Source organism: Siphateles boraxobius, unplaced genomic scaffold (genome assembly GCF_051911475.1).
Source record: "Siphateles boraxobius isolate OS27281-9 unplaced genomic scaffold, OSU_SipBor_1 66, whole genome shotgun sequence".
NCBI classification, from domain to species: Eukaryota; Metazoa; Chordata; class Actinopteri; order Cypriniformes; family Leuciscidae; genus Siphateles; species Siphateles boraxobius.
In genome coordinates this window covers 861,937-884,814 of record NW_027509193.1, presented here as the reverse complement: position 1 = coordinate 884,814, position 22,878 = coordinate 861,937, and the positions used below count along the sequence as shown (strand labels likewise).

At 40.6% G+C, this 22,878-nt stretch overlaps 1 protein-coding gene across 1 annotated transcript; it reads left to right on the top strand.

The window, feature by feature from the left end:
* Positions 1-430: 430 nt before the first annotated feature.
* Positions 431-9,027, top strand: nptx1l (neuronal pentraxin 1 like). The gene is made up of 5 exons (XM_077213875.1): positions 431-1,036; positions 1,723-1,930; positions 4,795-5,039; positions 5,159-5,338; positions 7,699-9,027. The coding sequence occupies exons 1-5, from the start codon at positions 596-598 to the stop codon at positions 7,918-7,920; spliced, it is 1,296 nt and encodes a 431-aa protein (XP_077069990.1). The 5' UTR covers positions 431-595; the 3' UTR covers positions 7,921-9,027.
* The last annotated feature ends 13,851 nt before the right edge of the window (positions 9,028-22,878 follow it).

Sequence of the window (22,878 nt, the reverse complement as noted above, 5' to 3'; positions counted from 1 at the left end):
ATACTAAAAATTAATTCAAACTAAATAGTTTTTATAGAATAAAGTGGTATGTCATGAATTTATTTTATAATTTATCTAATAATAAAAGGAAATAATGCCCATGGACACAAAAATACACGTCATGTCATTGACCCTCATATGTTGTACTTTGAAAAAACATAATATTTTACTGTAAAGGGATAACTACTGCATATAAAACAAACTTATTTTTCTTTAAAACGTAGCCTAACGGTTTTTTTTTCTTCTCGCAAAGACGAAAATCTTCCAATGATTGTGTAGAATTAACTCAGCTTTAGAAAATAATAATAATATTAATCCGTCCACAGGGGTAAAAAAAACAAACAGTTTCTCTGATTTACTGGATGTTTTTTTCTGCTTTAATATCCAGGGGCGGGAGATCATGATCAGGCGCGTGATGCAGCTCACCGCCGCAGACGCGCGTGCTATATAAACCCCGCGCGCACCACAACCGGATTACAACCAGCACAAGCTGTCAGAGAGAGAGAGAGAGAGAGAGAAAGAGAGCGAGAGAGAGACAGAGAGAGAGTGCTGCTGAAATCACTTGTCCAGAAGAGACTTCGAAAACAAACGCGCCATGGAGGCTGGAACGAGAGGGATGCACTGGAAACTTTTGTTACTTTTTTGTCTTTTAGCGGACGGGATGAGCCAGGACTTCGGACAGACCCAGTTCATTTGTACATCCGTTCCCAAGGATATGGACATATGCGCCGCCACACTGCAGAACAGCGTTCCCGGGGAGGACCTCAAGAGCACGGTCATGCAACTGCGAGAGACTGTGCTGCAACAGAAGGAAACGATCATGAACCAGAAGGAAACCATCAGGGAACTGACTTCCAAGCTGACGCGGTGTGAAAGTCAGAGCGCGTCCGAGCCCGGAGACGCGCGGGTCGGCGGAAGACGGAAGGAAATGGGCACCAAGAACACAATGGGAGATGTGTCGAGGGGTCCCACGGACACACTGGCTCAACTCTCGCAGACTTTACAGTCACTCAAGCAGAGGCTTGAAAACCTGGAGGTATGTTTGTTCTCCTGGAGCGCTTTCTTCCATCCGCGGTGGATTATTATTTATTGGAGAACGCATTCAGTTGCGATTCTCATAACTTTATTTTTAGAATAGTACACCGATTCACCATATTATAAAGCGGTGCTGAATAATGGCGCATAATCCTCTTTTAAAAGACGCATTACGCCTACTGAGACTGCTGACAGAAAACCGTAGATTAAAATGAAATAATTAAATAAATATTAAAATAACTATTCCGAATCTTTCACACCGTGGCCAGTAAGATGAGTCTTGCTTACTTATAGTTTTAAGCGCATTTTTGTAACGTAAACTAGCCTGTTTTCTGCTAATGAACATTGTTTCGGGACATACAAATGTAGGGATACAAAAAATGCATCATATAAAATTGTAGGACTAAAAAAAACTCTTAACTAAAAAAATAAAATGCATTATAAATGGTGTGGAGTTGTTTCTGCATATTCTGGACCCTTTAAAATGACTTTTATTTGTGTAACTTAATTCAGGTTGATTGATCAAATTTGACTTTAGTCATTTTGATTACATGAAATACATTTACTCGATATTTCATAGGACTAGTGCGCCTTTCTTATGAGGTTGCCGGGTTTTATTTTTTATTTTATGTAAAGTCAAATTAAACATTTATCTCACAAACAGATGTTCACAATTATCTTTCATAGCAATTCAGCCGGAATAACAACTCCGTCCAGGCGAATAGCTTGAAGGATCTTCTTCAGAACAAAATCGACGACCTGGAGAAGCAGGTCCTGTCCCGTGTGAACGGATTGGAGGAAGGGAAGCCCGGGCTGCGCAACGAGAGCGAGCAGCGCGGGCGCGTGGAGTCTACTCTTACCTCACTGCACCAGAGAATAACCGATCTAGAAAAAGGTAACCGTTCGAGTTTCTGCTCCATCTATCACATGCGTGTCGTGTAGATGTAACGGGCGATTTCCTTACCTGCTTTTTTTTTCTACGAGGACAATTCTCTTGAGCGAGCCAGCATGGATAATAAATTACCGTCGCGGTGTCGCTAGTGTGTCGCAGAGAGGAGGGGGTCTACAGACCTGCATTGCTTTGCATATCCAATTCCACCCAACCAGTTTTATTGCATGATTTACAGATTGGTACCAGGGAGTTTTTGCAAGCTCATGCGTTTTTAGAAGTTTCATTCATGTGAATCACGTTTTCGACAGCCATTAAAATGCATAATTTCCTGCAACCTTTTACAGTCTTAAAGGCATGAAGGGAACTTTAAGGGATCATTTACTCACCCTCATTCTATTCAACACAAATAAGACATTTATAAAGCTCTTCCAAGCTTTATAATGGGAGTGAATTGGGCTCAAGATTTTGAAGCCCAAAAAAGCACATCCATCACATAAAAGTAATCCAGAAGTGTGACCTCTGACCCGACACATGATGTAGGATGCCGTATAGCGTAAGCTTAGGTGAGAGTAAACTCCTCTCGTGGTTCAAACAACAAACCCAAGCTTCTCCCATATTTCTCATTAAAAAAAAATGTTTTAGACTTCTAATTCTTGACCGGTGTTTTGTTTTACTCTATCCTCTGCGCTTCTGTGTTTGTCAATACGTCATGCATTGAGTCAGAGGTCAATCTTCCACCGGAACTAGACTCGTGTACAGCCGTTACCGGATGCCAGTGATTACAGTTTATAAAGTTATATATAGGGATATTTTTCTTATGAAACTGAATTGCTTCGCTTCAATTAACCTTTACTAGGCATTCAAAGGCTCCCATTCACTCCCATTATAAAGCTTGGAAGAGCCAGGATTTTTTTATATAACTCTGATTGTGTTTGGATGAAAGAAGAAAGTCATATACACCTAGGATGGCTTGAGGGTGAGTAAATCTTGGGATCATTTTCATTTTTGAGTGAACTAACCCTTTAATGACTAATTGATCAAATCAATAAAATTGTTACTGAAAATAACCAAGAACAAATAGCATAATTGATTAGTCACATTTTTGCACTGTGCTCAGAACCTCATCCACTCTCAAATGAGTAGTATATAATGTATTCAGTGGCAGCGGTCAGAGCGAGCTGTAATAGAGAAGTGCACGACGCAAGTGGCCAACAAGCCTGAGAGCACTTTATATGAGGTGCTTCAGAGAAGTTAATGAGCATATAGTTTCATGTTGCCTGTCAGCTTCTGTCAGTCTTGTGCCGCTTAATGCTTTTTACAAGGGGTTTGCCCTAGCCTGGTACATAAATCACATTTTACTGTTATTCGTATCTGTAAATGTTATAAATTCAGGACAGAAAGGGATACATCATTGTGACTAAATATTAATGTTGTTAAATATTTGCGTTTGGATGTTACATTTAGGGAACTATATTTTATAAGAACCGTGCCAGTAACTGGACAATAAAGAGTCTTACATTTATAATGTAAATTATTTTAATTAAAGTAATTTGTTACTACTACATATGTTCAAAAAAGTTAATTTGTAAATTGTGTGGATGAAAACATTGAGCAGGATTTGGACAACAGATTCATTTTAATTATGTTTAATATGTCTTGATGTAAAGGTAAAACGACTGGCAAGAATTTCAGCTTGTAGGAATAACAACTTGCAGTCACGCGATTGTATGACTTGTTTAAGACTTAAGAGCAGCGTGTTTAACACATTCTTTTATGTTCCATGGAGGAGAGAATATTGTATGGGTTTGTAACAACTTGAGAGTGAGTAAATTATATGACAGAATGCATTTTTTGGGTGAACTATTCCTCTGCCTGAGACCAGGAATGATGCCAACCATTGATTGCAGCTTTTACTCCTTGTTACCTGTAGTGCGAATCAAACACAAGGGTAGAAATAAATCAGATAAGGGAGGCTCCCAGGTGGGAGGACATAACTAGTGTGCTTTTCTTCCCTCAGGTGAAAAGAAACAAATAAATCAATATATGTTTTTGGTTATTATTATTTCTTAGAAGTATACTTTAAACACACCTTGTTTTTTGCTTTCATTATATTTTCTTTTTATGAATAAATTTATAGACGGCAATGAATAGTTGATTTGAATTATGTATAGAGATTTTGTATGCATTTAGCCGAGTTTCCATCGCAGGAACTTTCCTCAGGAATTAGGGATTCTGGGGTGGTACTCAGTGTGTTTCCACCGCGGGAACCAGGGTCTAAATGAAGTACCGGGGAAAAAAAAAATTCACCCTCAGAAAGTCCCTGCTTGCGAGGTAGTACTTTCTCAAAGTTCAGGAACTTTAGGGGTGGGACTTGAGCGCTGAACATGCTAATTGGTTGAGCTCATGCCGCATTTTGATTGGTTGACTCCACGCTGCATTTTAATTCAACCACCATTTTTAAGTATGTTGTGTTGCGTGCAGTAAGAGTTGTTTGCTACTCTAATCAACAATGGAGTTTAAAAGGTACGACCGATGGACCGACGAAGAAGTTCAGGCTTTATCAAGCTTAAATTCAGAGGATGAAATACAGCGGGAACTGGAAAATAGTCCGCAGTCCTACATCACCGGACTAATTTGCATAATCTTCATGGTACTTTAGACCACGATGGAAACTTAAGACAGCAACAGGTCTGGGGGAAAAAAGTTCCTGGGACAATTTGGTCCGGGTAATTTTGGTGGAAACGCAGCTGTACACAGTTATTTTGCGAGATTGTCTTGTTTTATTGCTATATGGTAAACTGCAATGGTAAGATGTTAAATATTGTTTGAGGATTGATGTTTGCATTTATTTCTTTTTTTAATAATAGGTCAAAAGGACAACAGACCACTGGATAAATTTCAGCTGACATTCCCTTTGAGGACCAACTACATGTATGCTAAAGTCAAGAAGAGTCTGCCGGAGATGTACGCCTTCACCGTGTGCATGTGGCTCAAATCCAACGCCTCTCCAGGAGTGGGGACGCCTTTCTCTTACGCAGTCCCTGGACAGGCCAATGAACTGGTTCTTATTGAGTGGGGAAACAACCCGATGGAAATGCTCATCAATGACAAGGTACATTCCCACTCAATCAACATTGGGATGGATGGATGGATGAAAACTTAAAGCAGACAGTCTGCATCAAAATGAACGTTGTTTACGTTTCGTCTGGTTTTTGCCCTCTTTTGATGTAGGTTGCTAAGCTACCTTTCCTGATCAACGATGGGAAATGGCATCACATTTGTATCACGTGGACCACTCGAGATGGAGTGTGGGAAGCTTATCAGGATGGTGTAATGAGGGGAAATGGGGACAGTCTGGCCCCTTATCATCCAATCAAACCACAAGGGGTATTGATTCTGGGACAAGAGCAGGTATGCGTCCTCTGTTTGAATTCACTCATCAATACAGAAAAGTGTGGTAGCTCAAGGTGTTACACAAAGATGATTTAATGAGGAGTGAAGAATACACAATGGCTTTGTTCCAAAACACAGCGAGCTGCCCGCTGCCTATGTAGCTGCATTTTAAGGCATCGCAGGCTTTCTCCCATGCAGAGGCTCCTCCATATGACAACTACCTTGTAAAACACCTAATTTTGGCCACATTGAAAGGCAACATTGCATGCATTCTTCTCAGATAAGACAACCCAATAATTTATTGAAGCAAGCAAATCTTAAGTCTTTAAAATATATATTTTAAAATACATGTATACTAATTACTATTTGACCCGATATTTAATGCTTTGTATTTTTATGGAACTAGTGGATCAAATACTAGCTTAGATATATTTAGTGCTAAACTATATTGTGAGTTTTTGTAAGGGGCACAAATTCAATAGCATTACAATGCATGTAAATGTTCACTTAGGAAGTTACATTTTAGTTTGGATGCTGCCTAAAGGCGTGGTCACGTTTTGCAAAATTTCGGCGAAGTTTCGCAGGTGAAAATAGACACATTTTCTACGGTCAAAAGTGAACAACTGTAAATGTGAATGCACCTCTAGAGGCCTTTGAACACTTCAACTAGTTAACCCTGCCTCATTTTAAACTTTGGGTAAACTGATTCCTGTGTTATCTTGATTCACGTTTCACATTGTTCATAATTTACCTGGGGTCAACAATTAATCCTGGGTATTCAATAAACTGCTGTTTAACACGGTATATTCCTAAACCCTGGGTTAACGTCCTCATTTGCATATTTGCGGTGTCAGTGTCACTGATTGGACGAATACCGCATGTGATATGCTTACATAAGGGCTCTACACTAGCATTGTGCATCCTCATATTATATATTGCCGACTGTACTATTAAGCTTCACTCCAATTGTCACGTCTTCTGTCACCATTTGAAATTTTTACCTCAAATGTTGAAACTACTTTTTATACAGAGCACTGTGTTTGAATGACTGGCCAAAGCACGTGAATATGAGGCACGCTATTGGTTGTCGGTTCTTGAGCATCTAGTCATAACATTCTAACACCACTTTGTTTCACACCGCAATGCAGGGTTAACACCGTAAAAGCAGTGCTAACCCTTCTCCGGAGCAGGGTTTCATAACACTAGTTAAAAAAGCAGTGCTAATCCCGCTTCTAAATTACAAGTGTTAAAGGCTCCTTTATCCAGGGTTTAAAGCAGGATTTTGAAGACGATAACCCTGGGTTAAAGGGAGTACGTAATATTGACAGCTAGTGTTTGAAATGAGTACTGCAGTCCAAATTAAAAAAAAAAATATTAGAGAGAGATGTTTACCCCACTCCCTCCTCTTCAAAGCTCACACGGGTTGCCAGATTGAGGACACGCAACGGGAGCAAGCAAAATTAACAATGGAAGGTGAGGAGACTTAGGGTAGTCAATTTAACGGTATTTGCGCCATTATTAACCACCCCAAAAAAAGCATGTCTTAAACCAGATGCTAATTTGCGTGCTATTGGTAGATTGCATTGGTCATTATGGAAATGATCCGGTTGCCTATGTTCTTTATTTTGGACGTCATCAGTAGATCATGCACAGAACTTTCCACTTCCGTCGGCGCTTTTTTGGAATTGCGGTAATTTGCCCTGTTTATTAAATCTGGCCTTTATTCTGGAAGTTGATGAGTTGATTTATCCATGTTTTAATATGCTCCCATTCATAGAGATTTTTAGATGGATGCCGAGGCCTTTTAGGTCGGGTAGAATCTGCGATCTCTGACCAATTTCGTTTGCTGGCTTCCATGGATGCAATACGCTGTGTTTTCAACAAACTGGCAACCCAGGGTGTCAAAATATTATTGGGTAAATTGGCAGCTTGTGGAAGCATTCCGACACAGAACACACATTAGAATAACTGCCGGTAGCATTGTTTTTATGTGAACTTAGCATGTTTTCTAAATATCTGCACACATATTATGGTATTTTATGATTTAGTACATTCAAAGAATTACATACAGCACCTTTAAGCACAGTGTGAAAAACCCTTAGAGGTCAACACACTATGTTTAGCTAAAGAGCCAATTAAACGAAGTTATCATTGTAAACAGTCAGTTCTAAAATACTCTATAGCACAGCCAATAGACAAGAAGGTTTTGGCTCATTTTAAATGTAGAGACCTTCAAAGACGACTGTAGGGATGAAACGCATTTATGAATCATTTATGTGCAGATTAGCTTCAAAGGTTAACGGAGACTAATCTTATGTCTTTGAAGGCATTCAATGTTTATTTTATCAGCATCTCAAATAAATGTTATCTACCTGCAGGACACTCTCGGTGGAGGGTTTGATGCTACTCAAGCGTTTGTCGGTGACATGGCCAATTTCAACATTTGGGACCGAAAGCTCTCAGTGGGAGAGATTTATAACTTGGCCACATGCAGCAGCAAAGCACTAGTGGGGAACGTCTTCTCTTGGTTGGAAACCAGCATCGAGATCTATGGAGGGGCTTCGAAATGGACATTTGAGGCCTGCCGCCAACTGAACTAAAGAGCACAGAAATCTCCCAGCCAATGGGAGATACGAGTTACCAGGTGTCTGTTACCAAATCATTCATCTTTAAAGCACATTTCCAATCAAGGCCGAACATGGACATCTATATCAACTGGAATTTTCTAGATATTTCAACATTTCTTGTCTCTCAACAATTCTCAGTCCTAAAAACGATCACGTCTTTGTCATTTATTTTTGGATCTGGAAGGCAAAAGCTGGTGTTGGTGATAATTCAGAGTTTTAGCTTGAAGGCACCGTGGTTCTGCTTTAGGCAAGCAACGCCTTACTGGAAAACTACTTAACGTGATACGGCTCAGACTTCCATCTTAACAGCCTGGATCATTTGACCGCTCCCTTCGTACAGGAAGCCATGTAGTCATGCAGTAGATTTCTGAAGCACTTAGGTTACCGTTCTCCATCAGGATTATTAGATAGATCTATCCACTGCCTGGGATACTCACTGTGAACTTCGGATGTAGAATGTAAAACAAGCAAAGCTGAGTGTGTTATTCTTTTTTCACATGCTTCTGTTCTGTCTTATCACCTCCTGCTTGAAGCATTTTTTGTTGTCGTTTTTTTTTGGTGTGTCTGTGTATGTGTGTGTGCGTTGTTAAAAAAAATTACTTGATAATTGCCAACACATTTCAAGCCTGGGTGCCTTGGGCTGTTGAAAAAAAAAACTTGACACATTTGTCATTATTTGCAGTGTACTTCTATTTATCTCTTTCTTTCCTTGTGTAACTACTGATACGTTATGTTGATTACAACTTGTCACAATTGAAATGGTCAGGCTGGTAATTCAAAGTTGTTTAAATCGTGGCGTGCTCAGCAGGTGTTTGTATTTTTCAAGGAATGTTACGTGTAAAGAAAACAGCATGAACATCTAAATGCTGCAACAGCATCAATGAAAAACTGCTTTTATTAGCTCATTTTGGGTTGAGATTTTATACTGTATTGTTATATGCTAAAAGCATGGCAGCACTGAAAGATGAAAAAGGTCTAAGTTTTGTAATAAAATTGTTATACAAAAAATAGCAAACGTGTTAGTGCCTAAATGATTGATTTGCAATAAACAAATGCCATGAACTGCTGGGAAAAAATACATTCAAATGTTTGGGGTCAGTAAGTGTTTGAATAAATAAATACTTTTATTCAGAAGGATAAATGATCAAAAGTGACGCTAAAGACATTTATAATGTTATAAAAATGTCTATTTGATTTAAATACTGTTCTTTTGAACGTTATACTCAAGAATCTTCTAATCAATGAATCCTGAAAAAGAAAATCATGGTTCCCACAAAAAAATGAAGCACTACAACATACTTTCAACATCTTCAAAAAATCTAAAGAACCAAATCAGCATATTACAATGATTTTTGAAGAATCAAGTGACACTGAAGACTGGAGTAATGATACCCATTAACATAGAAAAAAGTTATTTTAAATTGTAATAATATTTCACAATATTACTTTTTACTGTATTTTTAATCAAATATATGCAACCTTGAAAAAGAGATTTTCTTTAAAAACATTAAAAGATCTTACCGACCCCACACTTTTGAACTGTAGATTTTAAACCAGTAGACAAACGTTTAAATATTGGCATACTCCCTGGTCCCAGGTTTAAGTTTGTTCTGGTCAAGAACCACTCACTTAGAATGAAAAAGACCATCTTACCAACATGTAAAGCATAGGCGTACTACAATAGTACACTGCTGCGGAAAAACACATTCAAAAAAGCTGCAAGCAGCAAATATCGTGGCCAAGCACAAAGAACATGTCATGCCAACATGGCTAGGAGCATCAGACCAAATGCAACAATGAGCAATTAAAGACATATTAAGAACATTTTTTGGAAAATTGGCTGGAAAATCATAAGTACAATCCTTAATAATTTGATTTAATGGTTTATCACTTTTGACCAATAGGTGGTGCTATGACCAAATTGATGTGTTGTGGTCAGAGTAAGGTGACAATGACACATGCATATTTTGGTGTTAATATGTCAAAGTATTGCAGAGATACAGCCTCAGAGTCATTTTGGCATCATGCCCAAACTTTGTTGCTGCAGTATAAGAAAACGGTTTCGTCGATTTACACGAAAACCATAACTTTTTGTCGGCACTTTCTGAAGATGACCTGACTCGAGTTTGGTTCAAAAAAAATGTATTCAAAAAAGTTTTTAAAGGGACATTGTGTAGGAATTTCTCCCATCTAGCGGTGACATTGTATTTTGCATTCAAACGAATTGTGCTGTCCAGCGCCTCGCTTTTTCAAATGCGTGTTGCATCTACAGTAGCTGTTATGTACCAAAAAGCTATGACAGGATGTCTTCTAACAGCACTTCGTCGAGTTTTCCTTCGGGTGAACAGGTTTGTTATTTCAAACAAACTGCAACTTGACACAACGAACAAACGAATGTTACAGTATGAATTACGGCTTCAAATTACTGACTGACTTGCCGGGGGAGTGACAAGCGCCTCTCACTGCTCTGCTACTCCGTTTCTGCTGCTTTCAGTTACATGACGCTGACTCTGAACGAAAACGCGTTGTGGAAACGCGTTGGCCTAGTACTTTTTGACCCTCTCTGCTATTATAGTTTTTCAAGATGGCGGAACGACATGGAAGCCTCCGTGGACCTACCCGTCACATGTATATAAAGATAATAAATTCTTCGTTTACGAGGATAAGTCAGATAATTGGCAGAGGTATTTGTACACCATTGAGGACATATTTAATGAATAAAAATATTGATTTTAGATAATAAAATACCTAAAAAAAACTACACATTGTCCCTTAAAGAAAATCAAAATGGCGGAAAGGAAGTTAGGCCGACAATGGCAAAATTGGTAAATGTTCTCGTCATGACCCATTGAATCTATTAAGACCAATTTCATAACAATAGGCTAATTTAGTGAAAAGTTATTATCATTTATGTAAATTTCATTAAAACTTTTTGAGTACTGTTGGGGCTTAGCCCTGAAGACACATATCGAGTTTTGCAACAATATGCCAATACGTTCGTAAAATATATCATTTTACGATAAAATTCAAATTGGCCAATATGGGAAAATTAGGTATCGTTCGATGCATGCTGCACCAAATCTAAAGAGACCGTTCAGAAGTTCTAAGCAAAAATAGCAATTTTTCATATCTCCTGACCACTAGGTGGCACTGTGCCGAAACTGTGCAGGTAACCTCAGGTCATGGTTGTCATAACACACACCAAGTTTGGTCAGAATGCAGTAAAGCATTACGGATCTATAGCCTTGCGTTCAATTTGGCACGCTCTTCGTCAAATTCGCTCGCACGTTATTCGAGAACGGTTTGACAAATCAACCTGAATTTCATAACGTTTTGGTGGTATGGTCTGAAGATTTCTCGATTGCCTATAAGACCTTGATTAGCTGGTTCAGGTAAGTTTAATTGGGTTTTAAGCTCTGCAGGACACTGGCCCTTCATGAGCAGGATTGGACACCCCTGCTTTAGGCAGCAAACAATTTAAGTGTAAACAAAAATAAGTAATGATTATTTCACAGAGAGGAAACAAAGGTGAATATACAGTATACAGTCTCATATTAACTTTGGACCATTTAAAGAGAATTTTGTGTCTTGACACACTGATAAAAGCGTTGCACAACCCCTAGAAGTTGAATGGCAGACAATCTTCATAAATGCTCATTTTGTGTGGTAAATATGTATTAGACAGTCAGTGAAGGCACTGTGTGCGGTCTGTGGGAGTTGTCTCTGAGGACAGGAGACTATTTTACAAGTAACATTTGATTTGCTAGAATTTTTTTCTACATTTGTCCAGCAAATCTGACTGAATGCAATCGCTTCTGGCTACAAACGCTTGCTATTATTCATTGTTCGATTGTGAAATGTGTCAGAAACACAATTCATAATGCAATGCAAGAAGCACTGAAACTTCTTTTTTTAATGTTTTATGTTGCGGTTGCTCATAAATTTACCAACCAACTGGGAAAAGGCTGTTTTTTAAAACCATATGGTGCAAAGTGGATATGTTTTGACTCTATTGCAGACTTTTCACTTAAAAACTGCAGACTATTAGCTTAAACTGGCTTCTTCTGCAGAATGCTCCAAATCTGTGAATTTAACTCAAAATCCTAAAGCAACACACTAGTAATGAGAACACTGTAATATAAACTATATTAACATTCCACTACACAGATATTTTCATATTTTTGACAGATTAGGACTTTCAGGGATACCTTTGTAAATGTTTTAGCATGCCTGAAACCCAATCTTCTGTTCAACAAAGAAGGTTCATTTTCTTTCCTTGGATTGCAACATACTGTCATTCCAAGTTAATTTCAGTGTCATTTATTTATTTCAAAATGAAGGTACTTCCATGTATACGATTGCCAAGTAACTGAAGATTTCATACTAAGGTGTCCACAACTGCTTTGAGAAAAGAGGGCAACTTCTAACAAAGACCAAGAACTGCTCAAGCTGAGACATACAGCAGAGTAAAAGACACTCAGCTGCTAGATATAGAGGAAATGTTTAAAAAGCTGAAACTGAAAAATAAAAAGTGAAGATAAACGAGCTGGATGGTGGGTGACTGACAAGAGTATTACGGACAGATGAGTTTGAGGGGTTTCGGTCAAGGAAGAAAGGACGTGAAACATAGGGCAAATGAATCGATGCTTGACGCCTTCTGTCAAGCATGAATGAAGTGCTTTGGGGCTGGTAAGCTGGGAGATTGATACAGAGTGCAAGGAACACAAAATTTTACCTTTCTATTTCACAACGTTGTGTCGTTCCCTGTGGTCAGCACTTGATTGGTTCCAGTTTCATCATGCTGCAAGTACAAAGATTCGAAGCATACTTCAGAGCTTTAGCAAAACCTATTTGGGGCAGAAACAGAGTCAGTGTACTGTCTTTGGACTAGAATGCATTATCGCCAGATTTAAAACCTATTGAGATCCTGTGGGACAAGCTGGAGTGTAAGGTCAGAGAAAAATGCCCTACAAGCCAGTCGCACCTCTGGGAAGTGCTGGAGAATGTGTGGGTTGAAATCTTCCCTGAATATCTTTAAAACCTCATGGCTAGAAAGTTTCTGCAAAGCTGTATGCATGGCTGGAATAATGTTAGAAATGTATCAATGTTCAGACAATAATTTCTATACTGACTATAATCTTGGTAAATAACAGTACCACATTCTGTCTGAACACAAACATGTTTAGATAATTCCAAACTTTTAAATGCTATTATCTCGCTCTAAATAACATCCAACAGAGCCATTACTGAACATATTGTATTTCCTAGACATCCTGAAATATACACCCTTCCCCCAACATACACATCTTCTAGCATACTTCCTATTCACAAGTGTATTACCAGGATAGATGTATCTCACCCTTGAGACGCCCTCAGACCAGATCACTGCTGCCCTTTGTGTTGGAATCTATTCATAGTAGGCTAAACGGATCTAAGCTTCCAGCTACCGGCACATCCAATCCAATCTCACAGGAAAACTTACAAGGTGGCGATTTCGAATGAATTCATACATAAAACTTTAGACAAAAGTAAGCAAGGAGGTCCACAAACATAACCATCAATGGGGTGTAAGCCATACAAATGTATATGAATTAGCCAAAACATAAATGGTTACATGAGATTGTGTTGGGACATTTTACCTGAATTAGTTGTGTTTTCTATCAGAACCGAACCTTATTTGACAGTTGAGCTGATGACTAGTCAGTGTAGCCATGTAAAGTGACGTAAATACAGTATTGTTACAGATTTTTGAGCTAAACTGAATATTAAACGAGGGTCGAGGAAAATAAAGAAATAAAGAGAACAGGGCTTGATTTTATTGCTCCTCCTCACCATCTCTTGCACACTGAAGACTGATTGTTGGAGGTGGTGAAGGATGTTCAGACAAAGCTGGAGAAAGAACGCACATTTCAGAGGGAGATAAAAATTATGAAGATAAACGTTTTAGATTAACTTTGGATTAACAAATCAGTGCGTCTTCATCAAATTTCTTTTGTTTTTTTGTCAATTAAATGAATGTACTATATTTTTGTTTAATATTTTTTATTTTTAGGGAAAATTATATTTACGCTGTATTTATAATCCAGGTATTCACTTTTGAGCATAGACCTGAAAATAAAATGTCCAACTTAAACGTTCGTAAATTTTGAATGCTTTAGAGCACACACTTAAATTTGATCTCTTTTTAAAGAAGAAACTTGGCTATTGCTGATGTAAAACAAGTTTAAAAAAGTGGTGACCTTAAAAAAGGTCAAAACATAATTTTACATGTATTATGAAAAATGCACAAAAATACAATTTTCAATCAGAATTAACACAGAGTTGACCCTTCACAAGGAGTTTGATTGACAGGTTGATCTGACCAATCATAATCCGCCATCCACCATTTTTGTCCGACAAAGCAGGCAGAAGAGTTAGCAGATTAACGTTGGAGGATTTGAACTTGAAAAACAAAGTGTACTGACATATTTCCCCGGTTAAAATAACATTCCTTCTAATGTTCATTCATGTTTATTTTATGCTATAAATTAACTAGAAGGAAAAGATGATCGGTTCACGAGGAGCTTTAAATGAGGCGCTACTGCGATCGGTCAGACACATTAAAGAGCCACAAAACGGTATTTATTGTTTAAATTTCTTAAAAAAATATTTTTAAGTTGAGACTTTGTTTCATTTCAAAAGTATCCTGGTCTGTCCTGTCTGTCAGCGTGTTGTCAGTGTCCGCGATGAGAGCAGCGTAGCTTGTTGGACATAGCAACAGTAACTAAAGGGGGCGGGTCTTTGCGAACGGTCAATTACTGCCTGGCAGGACATTCCAGATTGGTCACTTATTAGGTTCTACGCTCTCTTCGAAGACACTGCTCTCTAGGTTAAGGAACAAAGCTTATATTTTCTCCAAACCCTTGCAGTTTCTATCTCCTCTGCTAGTGGGTGGATTGTAATGAGTCTGCAGTGGATGCTACAGGCTGGAGGCAACGTGCACAACAGAAGGGAGTGAGTATCTTAGTATAGCACATTTTGGAGCAGATCCACAAGTTTCACCAGCATATGAAGCATCCCCGGCATGCAGCTAAAAAACTCACATGCCCCATATACATCGATGCCAGCTTGCCAGATCAACAGCTGAATGAAAAAAAAAACAGCTTCATGACTGCTAATTCTAAATCTTGCATATTAAAGAGGCCCTTTCCAGAAAAGCATGCCCGTTTTTTTTCCTGGCTGACCTATCGCCTGTACAGTCTGTGCAAAGGCTGGTTGAAATATGATGGGATATAAATTTCCATCTCCTTTCTGCCAACACAGCACCTGATTAGAATTCCTAATGACCGCCGTATATCCTGGCTGCTTTTCCAGTGGTGACCCATAAAAAATGCATGATCAGTATAAGTAAACACCAACATCTTAAAGTGGGTCAGTAGAATAAGTTCCTCCGCAAATGGAGGAAACTGCCGAGGTTTTTATTGATATTAAACCTGAGCCATATAGAGACATCCCCACAGATTACCTTTCTGGGTCAAGAGTGATAATGAAGGGAATGGATGATATTTCAGGCAACAAAAGAAAACTTCAAACATGTTGGAGGACAATGCATCTATATTTATTAGGATAGTGAGAGTATATCAATATGTCATGATGCATCATCTGCTTCTTGATGAACCCTTTTCATCCCCAGCTTTATCAGTGTCCTGATTGCCCATGAGAACAGCTTGAGGGAAGCAGTGAATTTCCCAGAGGAACCACAGAAAGGTTATTCTAAATCGTTTCTACTCCCCATAAATCGTTACAGATGATTTAGTCATATAATCTGAACCCAGTACACCTGAATGAATTGACTGTGGTAGCTGCATGAAAGCTGGTTTACAGCAATTCAGGCAAATACTTTTATTTACAGGTATACTGATGTTTCTGATCTACTGTATGAAGACTCTTCTTATAGAAGATGCTGTTGGTTTCAGTTGTTCATGAGATGAAAAACCATTTCCGATTGACTGAATATAATCACATTTTCATGGGTTAGTTCAAGGGTTGGATGGGCTACGTTTTAATGTCTAAAGTGAAAAAGACTGACATGAAATCAATTTCAGTTGATGGAAGATTGAGAAAGAGCTATCGTTTTATAATTTTGTCAAATTATGTGTGCCCTTGTGGTAAATAAGTAGAGTTCATTGTATTGAATGTGCACTTATGGTGCACTTCAAATATTAAAAGTTTAAAAAAAAAGATAATACATTAACTTGCAGATAATACAGTATTAAATATAGATGCAAGCAGCAATTACCGAGGATCATATGCTTTAAGGCGCAATAATAGGATATTACATATTATATAGCTAGCATGTAAACACCTAAAGAAGATGATCAGAGATGAAGAAGACCAGTTTCTGTATGGTAATTTACTTAATAAATAATGTGTTTTTGAAACCATTTAAACTGTTATAGCGCCACCTATTGCCCAATCTCCATAAATGTTTGCATGCTTATTTTGAATTATGTCACGTGCTCACTTAATAAAAAAAAAAACAGTGTAAAGTTCTGAGATTTTGTTTTGGAATTATATGCTTTTGTGTACACTTGGACATGGCTGAACCTGTTATAGCTCTGCAAATGCTAAAGTTCAATATATATATTATATATTTTATAATTATTTACCTAGAGAGTCCAGAGATTCAACTTTCCTGCAGTTGAAAAACGTAGGACTAGTTCGCGAAAGTAGGTTTTTCAAATAGTCTTTGATATTTGAGAACGATTTAATTGACAGCAATGGTCCTAGAGGCAAAGTTGTTCAGAATGAGTTGTTCTCTTACGAGAGGTTCTCTCGTATTGCGTAAGTTTAGTTTACGCTATGGGAAAGATTCATCTTCTCGAGATACTGAAGCCAAAAAATTATCCTTAATTTTGTATTCATTGTCAACGCAGTGCAGCAGGTAGCAGACCTAGAGCAGGCCATCTCGCGTGCTCATTGGCTGCCCCGCAGGCAACTGCTGCAGCCTACCAGTGAGCCCGGCTTGACGTCACGCCCAATGAAAGGCGCGCGCGCCTTCATAGCGTCACAGCCCGCCAGAATGGGCGTGGCTTAGCATATAAAAGTAGGGGCTGTAGGCTGACTTCCCTGATTTTTCGTCTCTTCAGCGAGCTCTTCGCATCGCTGGATCTGAGAGAAGCCACCTAACAGCGAACAGCCAGCTTAGGACAGCGCTGAGGAAGCCGGCCGTCTTCGCCACCTTGAGCCATCTGTGCGAGCTACGCTATCTGGCGACGTATCCTTTTGCCTGCTATATATATTCTAAAAGAGCAGCGAGCATCTTTTTCAAGATACCTCGCACTTCCTACGGCTCGTGTAGAGCCCCGCTCAGCGCCGGAGACCACCACCTTATCTGCGCTCTCTGCCTGGGCCTGGAACTCGCGAGCTCTGTGAGGAGCTTCCGCTGTCGACCCTGCGGGCTCGACTCGAGGCCTTCAACACCGCAGCAGTTACTCCGCCCTCTGTGGGACCGCGCAGGAAGAAGCGCCGTTCCCTGAGACAGCCGGAACCTGTGGCCACAGCGACGCGCTCGCCGGAGAACCTCCCTCGAGCCTCGCTTTCGCCTTCCCCGCCTCTCCTCACCGACGCTCAGCTGCCGCTTACGAGCCTCACTGCCGTGGCATCGGAGGATGAGGCAGAGGAACACGCCACGAAAGACTGCTGCTCCATCCTGTCATCGGACAGCGAGGAATGGTCGCTTCATTCCGCCACCTCGTTGATCCAGGAATCTACCCGTACCCGCGCTGGAGCTGATGCGGAACTGATGCGCCTGCTGACACAGGCTGTTGACCGTCTCGGGCTCGAGTGGTCGCTGCCAAAGGAATCCGCGCCGAACAGGCTCGACGGTTGTTTTCTTCAGAGTCGCCGCCGCGCAGCTTCAGCAAGCTTCTAGGCCCGCTCCATTCCTGCCGGAACTTCATTCGGAGCTGACGAAGTCGTGGAATACACCATTTTCATCGAGACTTCAGTCACAGGCCTCCGCGTCGCTCTCCCAAGTGGGCGGCGCCGCCGAGAAAGGGTACACGGCTATTCCCCCTGTGGAAGAGGCGGTCGCAGCGCACCTTTGCCCGCCCTCTGCGAGATGGCGGTCACGGTCAGCCCTTCCGTCTAAAGGCTGCAGAGCCAGAGCTTATGCCACCTCCGGCCAGGCCGCGTCTGCTCTACACTCAATGGCTGTGCTACAGATCCTGCAAGCCGACCTCCTCCGTGAATGGGATGAGAAGGGCCGGGATCCAGCTGCGGTTACGGACCTGAGAAGTGCGACGGATCTCTCTCTCCGCGCCACCAAAGCCGCAGCCCAAGCCATCGGACGAGCCATGGCCGCGTTAACTGTGACAGAGAGGCGCCTCTGGTTAACGTTCTACCCGTACCCGTATATGAGGGAAACTGAGCGAGCCACCTTCCTGAACACGCCGCTCTCCCCCACTGGTCTCTTCGGCCCAGCGGTGAACAGGATCGTTGACCGCTTCTCTGAGGTGCAGAAGACCACACAGGCCATGAACCTTTTCCTGCCGCGACGCTCGAGTTCCGCCACAGGCCGCTCTCGCGAGAGACATAGCCAGCCTCCTGTGCGAACCATCACCCAGCGTCCAGCACAGCCTCAGCCTTCGCAGCGACGTCAGGGCGGCCGCCCTAGGTCGCGCTCAGACAGCCGTCACAGACCGCCGCACCCCAGAGGGCCTCGGCAATGAATTACACTGAAGTCTGAGCACGCGAAGCCCTCCTAACAGAGAGAGAGAAAAGATGCGGGTGTCCCGCTACCGCTGGACCGCCGTCAAAGTTAATTTCCCTGTCAGTCCCCTTCAAACAGGTTACTGCAGTGGTTCAATTAGCAGCCAACGGCCGGTTTATTCACCCTCTCGCCTGCACACAAACATCGTTTTCACGGCGACCCAGAGAAATCTCAAAAAGAGTATAATGTCTGGTCCGGCTCACGCCGTCAGTGTTTTAAGTGTAGTGAAAGTGCCCACGCCCCAGTGTTCACCCCTACACATAAGCACTCCAAATCCTGTGTCACTCACAGAGCACACTCTCATAAAGCGCAGAAAAGCCGCTCGAGTGTTGAATGTAAGAAATGTGTCCACAGGTCTGTGCCCACTATCTGCCCGCTCTGTTACACGATCAAAGAAGTAGGTTATGAATGTAAGTCTCGTGCCCGCCAGAGAGCGCTCACGCTTGCTAACACAAACCTCCCCCCGGGCTCCGCCCGCGCGTTTAAGTGTTATCACAAAACGCAGGGCATTAATAAAACGCTCCCCATCCATTATGATCGGGGCGTCAGATACAGTTGTAAGTCTCGTGCCCGCGTACACGATTCGCGAACCGATTTAGACAGATCTGCCAACTTGTTTGATGAAGTCTTTGAACAGAATCGACCCAAAAGAGTGATTCATTTGTAAATTGACCATCGCTCATGCCCATAAAAAAAGATACAGCGCGCTTGGAATAAACTCATTTAACAACATGTAAAGTAACGAGAGGAACGTCGCCCAACGTAACATGTAAAAGTATACACCTTGTGTCCCTGAAAGGAAAATACCCTGCTGCGCGATTTGCGCGAAAATATAACGATATTCGAAAAAGCTATTTTATGATCTCAACCTAACTTTGAGAATAGATTAACGGCGATATATTTTTTTATCGCCCGATAAGAATCTCTCGTTAACGCAGCACGTTAACGCCGATAACGGCCCACCACTAGAAAAATCACATAAATTGCCGACAATCAAAGCACTGTAAAAATGTGATGGTGCCTTCTGATGGCCGATTTCTTTAAAAATTTTCACAGACCTCATGGGCCATGTGTCAAACAGGCTCAGTGAATTTGGTTCTGGTCGGCCTTCATTAACCTTGTCTAACAGGTGCTCAAAATGTATTTGGCGATGGCGGCCATGTTTTCCAAGATACGCAAATGTCCTCTTAGACAATCACGGCACCTTGGACAATGACACTGCATGTCAATTTTCAAGTCCATCGGACTGACTGTTGCGTAGCAATAGACGTTTTCATGTTTTCTTTTCCATTGTATACAGCCATTAAGCCAGTCGCTACATCCTTTATCACGTGACCACAGACTGAGCCCATACATAGGTTTACCATGTTGGGTGAGTTAGTTGTTTAAGTAAATGTGGCTCCGCCTACTTCAAAGGTTTTGGCATCCTGTCACAAACGTGAATGGAAATTTTTATTTTTTTTCTCCAATAATTATTGACAATCAGACTTCAGAGAATCGTTCTGCACTGGTTTGGTTCCAATCGGACAAAAATCTAGGACTAGTAAAAGTAAAATAATAAAATATCTAGTGCTGTCAAACGATTAAAATATTTAATCGCGATTAATCGCATTAATGCCATAGTTAACTCGCGATTAATCGCACATTTTTATCTATTCTAAATGTCCCTTGATTTCTATTTGTCTCATTATTTTTTCTAATTTTAATGCTCTTATCAACATGGAAAAGTGGATCAGCAGTAAGTTTGTTCTTAGCTGTGGTATCCATGTGCTTCTGTCTGAAGTCATCCATTGTAGAGCTTAGATCGGGCCCAAAAAATCAAGCCCGACGCGAGCCCGTGCGCATTGTGTCCGAGCCCGGCCCGGCCCGACACATAAACTGTAATTATGATTAATACGTGGGTCGTTTTAACTGACGTTCTCAACTACTTTCTATGTTACTTTCTCCCGCCCGCAACATTTTTGTCCCGCTCCCGCCCGCAAATACACTCTTTTTTTTGTAGGCTACCTCCAAATACTTTCGCCTACGTGTCGCCACAATACACATAAGCATAAATGCTCCTGATAAATTATTTGTTATTAAAGCATTAACACACAAACCACTGTTATAACATAAAAGCAAGCAGGCTACTGAGTGCATGGTTTGGCATGACTGAATGCGCGCAAAGTGCGCTCCCTTAATAATTCCTAAAAAGCTGACATCAGTTCATCGCAATCTCACACATCTGTTATTATCAATGAAGCTGACTGCACAATGCATATTTCATAATATATACACTTTGTTTGTTATAATTTGAGGATTTGCCAGCATACAGAATTCAGCACTGAACAAAAAGTCTGTTTTGAGCGGTGAGGGGAGTCTATTTTAAATGCTTCTGATTGGCCATTGCATTCAAGAAATCAACACATATGTCTGTGATTGGCTACATCCCTCAACGCTGCAAACATGTTATAAAAAGAAACTCTGCCCTGTAAATCGTTTCTATTTTGTTTTAGTTGTTCTTGTTGCTTTTCTGCAACATGAATAAAAATGTATTAGTTTTTATGTTTTATTCATAGATATTTCTAGTTTGCGGGAGTCCCGCAAATCGTTTTATTCTCCCGTATCCGCACACAGAGTGAGTGCATTACTGCTCGAGCCCGCCCTCGCACTCGGCCATCAAATCTAGTCCCGCGCCGCACTCTATTGCGTTGAGAGTGCACGACTCTAAATCGGCGTCTCGCGCTCGCGCCATCCAGTCAAAACGTAACGTTAGCCTACTACTATTTGGCCGGCGCGCAAGCCCAAAAAAGTACGTGCGGCGTGCCTGTTGTTTTGTTTCCGATCTAGCTATCCGGTGTGATGTTGTAGTTTTTCCAACGTTACTAGTTGTTGCAACAACATTTGAAAAAAATACAAAGTTGGCTAGGCCAAAAAGAGCGTTAATCTCGCGATAAAAAAATTGACGCCGTTAAAATGTGTTTGCGTTAACGCCGTTAATAACGCGTTTAACGCACAGCACTAAAAATATCCAAAAATTTCGTCAGGGCAGTTATCGAATCTGAGAAGCACTACACGCTTAAACCCCTGATACAATTAAAGCCCACTTAAGTGTAAAGAGAGTAAATTGTGATGACTGTTTCTTAACACACCTTAGCATACTTTTCAAAAGTGCACTTTGCAATAATGTCATGTTAAACTTTTTATTTTCTTTTTTTCTTTTTGTTGACATACTAAAGCCAAAGACTTGAGAAATAGAAAGATTGTTAATTCCTACTACTTATAAATGGAAGAAGCTGCAACGCAAAACATAGCGGAATATGTCCCACCTTTTAAGTAAAAGAGACAATCACTGATTGGTAAAGTCATTATGTAGCTGTTGTTAGAAGCTCCGGTTTCCATAGAAACCTGAGACTCAGACTTTCATGGAAAGGGACTTGATTATACTGTAGTATGTTATTCAAAGTTATGTATTCAAAGTTTACAATTAAAATATTTTAAATGCAATAAACTGCAACTTCATTACAAATGTGTTTTAACAGAAATGGCAAATATCATAAATGCTTGTCATTACTTTTGGCAGTACATTTTCAAAGGTAAAATAAGTAATTATGAAATAACACTTAAAGATCTGTCTTAACTCTGTCAAAGTAATTGCATTTATTATCAATTTAAAATATAACACAGTCATTTAATTGCAACTTCCATGCAATTAAGTGTTTGGATTTGCAGTTTGCTGTAATAAGTACCTGTTATTACAAGTAGCCTACTGTATTTTACAGGGTGTATTTGGGAAACATAATATTCTTCCTATGAAATTAGGCTTAGCAAGACTGATGTTGTCAGTCATCTTGATTTAGCAAGACTGCCAACAGCCATATCACCATGCAGCCCAAGACTGGTTGCCAACTGAAGCTAAGCAGGGCTGAGCATGGTAGTTAGTACATTGATGGGAGACCTCCTGAGGAAACCAGGTTGCTGCTGGAAGAGGTGTTAGTGAGGCCAGCAGGGGGTGTTCACCCTGTGGTCTGTGTGGGTCCTAATGTCCCAGTATAGTGACGAGCAGCACCGTCCTTCGGATGAGACGTTAAACCGAGGTCCTGACTCTCTGTGGTCATTAAAAATCCCATGGCACTTCTCGTAAAGGGTGTAACCCCGGTGTCTGGCCAAATTCCCTCCAATGGCCCTTGCCAATCATG